Genomic DNA, 7,359 nt, shown 5'->3' on the forward strand with positions numbered 1-7,359 from the left:
TGAGATTGAACCTGCATGTCGATGTTCAAAAGGTTACTATGGTAACGTATGTCAATATGGTAAGTAATTCATTATATACAGACAAGTGGTTAACTAATACTTATATCTCATATGTTTGGTTAGATTCATAGTGAAATTGATAGCGACGGGAATCCACCGAATTTCAAACTGATAATCTGGTCTTATAGCTAGTCGACATTAATCTTGATAACTTTCAATCCTAATTTTTATAAAAACAAATATTGATATAGAAAAATCCCTCATGAAAACTAATTCGAAGTGCTCTAAACCATCATTAATGGTGTTAAATCTGTGAATATGTATCGTGTTCTAAAAATTATATTAATTTGGAGCGCACAAGACGCTTATTTGTTTAATCGTCCGGAACTTTTTTTTCGAATATTTTCAAAGCTAGATCAAGGATGTCAAAAGTAAAATCAAATAAATACTGAACTTAGAGGAAAATCAATTCGGAAAGTCCATAATCACATAGCAAAATCAAATAACCAAAACACATCAAAACGAATGAACAAGAACTGTCATATTCCGAGGCATTTTCAAATGTAAAAAATGGTGGATGGAACCAGAATTGCAAGCTATTTGACCAAAGGAAACCTGATAGAATGGACAAAAGATTACAAAATAAAAATAAATTGATGTGTTATGAATGTCAAAAAGTCAACTCTCAACCAGAGACCACCGTACATCCTCCAACCATGAAACAATTACCATACCGCTTAGAAAGCTATAAAAAATGACAAAACAATTCAAACGAGAAAACTACTGGCTTGATCTATGAACAAAACAATAAATGAAAAGCAAATACTATACATAGCTATACATATGACAATCTCAGAATTACAAGCTTCAGACAGAAACATTATGTATGAGGCGAGATTAAATATATTTGCGAGCACACAAACCCTCTCTTAACATTGGCTATTGAAAGCATAAAAACAAAATATGAAACTAATAAGTGGAAAACACCTTTACTCTTCCTGATTAACACAAAGCAACAACAATAAAAGAAAGAAAAAAAGAAAAAAACGTAAACCAAAATAGTAATGTCATTAACAGTCAGCTGGTTAACACAAACATGGATTTAAATGGAACAAAACACGGACAAGGAATCAGAACAAGGATTGAGGATAAGAAATTCCTTATTTTTTGTTAAAATTTTAAAACAGCCCATAATTTCATTAAGGTACCGAAGTAGTTACTGATGAGCTGTTGATATGCTAGAGTATTTGTGATCGTGGAAGTACACAGTTTTACGGACATTTTAAATATTTGCTTATTTGTATTTCACAATACTTTGTTATTACTGAAGTTACAGAGGTAAATAATAAAGATTTCGTGGAAGTAGTTTTCGATGTATGATAACAAAATAATATTTAATGATAAATGTTTCAGAATATAATCCGTTAATCGTCTTTCAATATCGTGGCAAATCATAAAAAACAACCTACCCGTTGAAATAATAAAATACCTAAAAAAATCTAATGTTTTGTTTTATTTTTCAGTTGATGCTTGCTTGAATAGACCTTGTATGAACAATGGAAGATGTATTCGTTCAGAAAATAATTTTACTTGCCAGTGTAGGCAGTGTTTTACAGGACGTCACTGTGAGCAATGTATGTGAACATTTGGCATCATAACGATTTTATCTTTTTATTTTTTTATTCAATTCAATTCAATATTTTATTAACGTTTCACCTTTTGTATAAAATTACATAATACATTTATAAAAGATACATTTTGTATACATAAGCCGATCTGTGCATATTTATAATCAACTAAAACAATATGTTTGTACGTAATAAATATTAAACCTGGATTGTAAAAAAATATATAATTATTAAATTATTACTTACAATATAAAACTTCTCGTCGATTTTTTTCAGAATAAAATTTCAGGTTTTGGCACATAAACTTATGATATTTTGTTCCGAAAAAACTTAATAATTCTTAATTACTAACATTTAATTCAGACGAAATAATGTATCAAATTCGCAATGAATTTTCATAGTAGTGAAAGTCTGACCAAGGAGGTTATCTCTAAACTCTAAGTTATTTCGGAATCATAAGTCAAAGGTCAGCAAAAACAAAGAAGATTTCAAGAGAAATAGGAAGCAACACGACAGCATACATTACTCAGGATGGCTTTGCAAATAAAATTAGGCCAAAAATCGAGGCAACGAGGTGTAGTGATTGGGGACGCGTCTTCCTCACTCTTTTACTGAAGTCAAACTTCGCTGTGACTTAACGTGAAAACTGCTTATATTACATTATTGATGAGCAGCTGTTGTGCGCTTTCAGACCTGCATACGTCTTAGTTAAGCAGTAGTTCATGCTATTTAGAGGTGTGTTTTATTTTAATTTACGTTTCAGACACGAGTTATAATGCAACGTTCTGTCCAAGTACAACTACAAATCCAACTACAACTCAACAAAAAACAACAGTGAAAAGAACACCTGATCCAACAACATCCAAGAAAAGTACAGCAGTTCAAACAACAACTCGTCCAACAAAAGAACTTCAAACAACTAAAAAACTTAAAACAATTCCGATTACATTGCCTACACACACACCAAGTACGTGAAGAGATTGTTTAGTGGTATTAATTATTACGTATTAAAATTAGGTTCATTAATAGTAAAACACATTGATACTAACTAAAAGTTTGTTTCTGCAAATTAGATAGATAAAAAACAAATTAAGCTATGAAGTGAATGATTAAGACAGTTAAAATCAAATCATTCATTCGCTCCCATGAAACAGCAATCGTGGATATTTTAATTTATTTTTAAAGACAAAACCAAAAGGTAACTATTAATATCTTGATAATAATGATAAAACGTGAATAATTTCACAGCATTTATTATTTAATTTTAGAAAAAAAGCGGACAGGAGTTGAGATTTGAATAATTATTTTTTGAAAAAACTATGGACATCCAAAACCTATAAGTCGAAGCAAAAGGCTTTAGAATTTTTATCAAAAATAAAAATAAAAAAAGACAAATCTGCCAGTCTACCAAGCACTGCATAAACTACAAAATAAAAAGCCAAATGAGCCAAACTTCAGAGAACTTTGAAGTAAAATTTGTAAAACGCGGTTACGTCCGTATTTTCTCTTCAAGATATAATAATTAAAAAAATGGAGCAACATTTTTTTTGCACCGCTCTTATTCCTATAATTAGGATTTGTTGGTTGCAAAAAATGTTTCATTGATAAAAGTAATATGAAAATACTGACATTATACAGGACACCCCATCTACAACCAAAGACCACATGGTGGCGGATCATGCGTGTCTTCACTTTGCCAGAATGGGTCGTGTGTACAAATGGGTAAAGACTATTTCTGTCTCTGCTCACCTGGATATGCGGGAAGACACTGCGAGATCGGTATGTATCTTATTATCATCGAACCTTCCCTTTGGAAGACAGATTGGCCGCAATAATAAACTTGTCATGATATTGCATAAGCTCAACAGTTAAAAAGGCAAATCAGTTACGAAGTTGTATAGCATTCATTATAGAAAAGTCCCAAAAACAAATTACCGAATCTGGTTAAGGCCATCTGTGCCTTGTGCCTTGGTGTTGAAACACAGTGTTTTGAAGTTTTTAACATTGTTTTATGAATACATGCCTTGGTGTAGAGACATAGTGTTTCGAATGATTTTAACACTATTTTATGAATACATGTCGCTAATTATACAGCAAATGGCCCCATCAATATGTCATGTCAATATAGGAGTGCTGAAGACTTGACTAGGAATTTCCGACAGGATTAATTTTTCTCACTTTATTTCACTTGTTTTAATTAAATCTAATGTTTTAGACAAAGATGACTGTGAAGAAGAGCCTTGTTCATTTGGCCATTGCATTGACATGGTGGATAAATATCATTGCGACTGTAATATATTCTTCACTGGATTAAACTGCACCAAAAGTAAGTTACTTAATTTCAATAATCATTTAGGAAGAATTTTAGAAGACAACTAGTAAATGTTGTACGAATCAAATGTGACAATTCAAATTTAGATTTCAAATGTAGTAGATTTCATCAACGTTTCGTCCTCGAGGGTATCACCAGCCCAGTAGTTAACACTTCGATGTTGACATGAATATCAATAATATGATCATTTTTATAAATTTCCTGTTTACAAAACTTTGAATTTTTCGAAAAACTAAGGATTTTCTTATCTCAGGCATAGATTACCTTACATTATTTATCTATGTGCCTGTCCCAATTCAGGAGCCTGTAATTCAGTGGTTTGCGTTTGTTTATGTGTTACATATTTGTTTTTCGTTCATTTTGTTTACATAAATAAGGCTATTAGTTTTCTCGTTTGGATTGGTTTACATTGTCTTATCGGGGCCTTTTATAGCTGACTATGCAGTATTGGCTTTGCTCATTGTTGAAGGCCGTACGGTGACCTATAGTTTTTAATGTTTTTTTCATTTTGGTCTTTTGTTGATAGTTGTCTCATTGCCAGTCATACTACATGTTCTTTTTTATATTAGCCGTATTTGGCCCAACTTTTTTGAAATTTTGAATCATCAATGCTCTTCAACTTTGTACTAGTTTGGCTTTATACATATTTTGATTTGAGAGTCACTGATGAGTCTTATGGACGAAACGTGCGTCTGGCGTACTTAATTATAATCCTGATACCTTTGATAATTATTATCACCACAGTGTCGATGCCACTGCTGGTGGACGTTTTGTCCCTGAGGGTATAACCAGCCGAGTAGTCAACTTTTCGGTTTTGACATGAATATCAATAATGAGAACATTTCTATAAATTTCCTGTTTACAAAACTTTTAGATTTTTGAAAAACTAAGGATTTTCTTATCCCAGGCATAGGTTACCATAGCCGTATTTGGCCCAACATTTTGGAATTTTGAATCATCAATGCTCTTCAACTTTGTACTTGTTTGACTTTATACATATTTTGATTTAAGCGTAACTGATGAGTCTAATGTAGACGAAACGCGCGTCTGGCGTACTAAAATATAATCCTGGTACCTTTAATAACTATTAACAGTGCAAATGAGAAGAAGTTTTTTTTCTTAATACAGTTACTAAGAGAATATACTGTAAAAAATAATAATGTCGAAGATAAATTATATTCAAATGAAATATTGATTTCGAAAGAGGCTTGTTTTTAAGTAAAGTTGAAAGTACATTTTTATTTGCAGTGAAATGGTGGGGGATAATGTCATTGTGTTTTGCTGCACTTGCTGGTCTGTTGATATTGTGTTGTTGTTTGTGTTGTATCTCTTCTTGGTAAGTATTTAAAACAATTTGCTATACTCGAACTTAGTATAAACAAGTTTAAAATAACATATATATTGTACATGAATGTCCTTTATGTACTGATAAAGACGATTTGCAACTATAAGATGAAAAGAAGCGCATATGTTGACAATTACAAAATGGAGATGTCTTCAAACAATTCTTCAAATAACAATACAAAATAAGAAATGAAATAAAGACACCATCTTAAAGGTTCTTTACTTGGAACTTGCACCTGTATGTGTGATTTAGTTAAAGAAGATCTTCAAAATCTCAATCCCTCCTTTGAAAATATTTTAGTTAAAAACTCAACACGAACAAAAGAACATACAATAAAATCAAGCACAGAAAAGACACAAAATTCATCATAAACAGAATAACAGGTATGCTATAACGGTTATAATGAGAGTACAGTTAAATTCTGTGCATCGTCCTTTGCTCTAAAAGTGAATATTCAAACGTTCGTTACTTTTCAAATTTACCATTTTTAGTTACAATGCTTATTTTGTCTTTGATAACTATTTCAGCACGAGTAAAAGAGATGACGAGGACAGGATCGAGAAACAATTGGCTCCTAGAATAGTGAAACCTCCTCCATTTACAAAGAAATCAAAAAGAGCATGAACGAGCTAACTTGAAACAAGATGACACAGTTTTTATTTTCTGTCTATCTAAATGTATATAACTTTGTGTATGCTTTTTTCAATTAGTAATACAATATGACGAATGCATTAACATGCAAAATGAGAAGAGAGGAAACGAACTTATTTAGAAATCAGATGAGATTATAATATTTTGAATTTATGGTGGTTAATCTTTGAATTGCACTTATTGTTTAGCAATAGGGAATAAATTATTTAGCACAGCTTTGATAGCATACATTACCATTATGTATACGCGACCATATATATACATGTGTTCGTCGAAGTTTTCAAGTGATTGTTTGTATTCTCAAGAAAAATTAACCTGCAATTCCCCATGCAGTTTTGAAATTTTTGCAATAGACTGCATACGGACGCTGTAAGTGTTTCTTAACGTGTGAAGAATGGGATGTCTGCATGCACGAGGTACGGGTTAAATGCGCTCATTACATCGCAAGCTGCTGCCTATTTCATTGACATGCAGAGCTAAACGTACGCCCTCTCATTGGTTTTACAGCCCTTGCTGCAAAAGGTCCAGCCTCAGGATGTCTTAATCGTATAACTCAGTAAAAAATTTGGGTTTAGATCTTTTATATTTGTGTAAAGTTTTGCATCTGATCATTTCCTAAACCAAACCAAATTGATTTCAAGTGTTTACTTTTTTTTTTACTTCAAACAGGATTTAAGGTTAGGTTAAGAAATATCTTTTCGATGAATCTTCTGTAAAAAAATGTGCGTTTGATGCACTTAATTATCCCATTTTGAACATTCAATGTAAAGTTTTGCAAGAAACAGATGCAAACACAGAAAATCAAACTGCATGTCACGTCTGTTTGTAAATTTGTAGATTTGTACTAAAAATCAGATGCTATCGAGGCACCCGTTTGAAGAATTGGTTTCGACATTTATGCACTTGAATTCATTTACCTTAATATTCAGTTGAAACTTAGTAAAGGATCGGAACTCTTTGTATTGCTTTATATACGCGGTCTCTACAGATGATACAAAAATAAAATGATGATCTAAAGTACAACATTCATTTAGAGACTTGGCAACGACAATTTGAGAAGTGATTCTAAATTTAACAAGAAAATCATATTAGTTACATAATGTGGTAATGACCTAATACGATATATATGGGGTCAGTATAATCCATATAGTGTGAGGGCGAAGCTGCAGTCAGCATATGGAATTAACTGACCCCATATTTATCGTATTAGGCAACTAGTACACTATGTAACAATGTATCTAAATATCGTAATATGTGGTATTTATACTAATAGCCTATCAAAGTGATCAAGTTTTCAATACCTATTTCCATTCTCAATTTTATTAGTATTAAGAACCTACTTCCATTGGTCTTCACAAAAAAAACTGCTATTTGCAATCCCTAATCATCAATTTCTTCATCTG

General features: G+C 31.8%; 1 protein-coding gene across 1 annotated transcript; it reads left to right on the forward strand.

Annotated features, from left to right (window-relative positions):
• Positions 1–3,272: 3,272 nt before the first annotated feature.
• LOC134710578 (fibropellin-3-like) lies at positions 3,273–6,046 on the forward strand. Its single transcript, XM_063570957.1, has 4 exons — positions 3,273–3,407; positions 3,844–3,954; positions 5,209–5,296; positions 5,833–6,046. Exons 1-4 carry the CDS (start codon positions 3,347–3,349, stop codon positions 5,927–5,929), a joined length of 357 nt encoding a protein of 118 aa, XP_063427027.1. The 5' UTR covers positions 3,273–3,346; the 3' UTR covers positions 5,930–6,046.
• Positions 6,047–7,359: the final 1,313 nt, after the last annotated feature.

Source organism: Mytilus trossulus, chromosome 1 (genome assembly GCF_036588685.1).
Source record: "Mytilus trossulus isolate FHL-02 chromosome 1, PNRI_Mtr1.1.1.hap1, whole genome shotgun sequence".
Taxonomy (NCBI): Eukaryota; Metazoa; Mollusca; class Bivalvia; order Mytilida; family Mytilidae; genus Mytilus; species Mytilus trossulus.

Coding starts and splice junctions, on each gene's coding strand:
- LOC134710578 (XM_063570957.1), top strand. CDS start 3,347: ATGGGTAAAGACTATTTCTGTCTCTGCTCACCTGGATATGCGGGAAGA. Junction 3,408..3,843: donor GGGAAGACACTGCGAGATCG/GTATGTATCTTA, acceptor CTAATGTTTTAG/ACAAAGATGACTGTGAAGAA. Junction 3,955..5,208: donor TGGATTAAACTGCACCAAAA/GTAAGTTACTTA, acceptor TTTTATTTGCAG/TGAAATGGTGGGGGATAATG.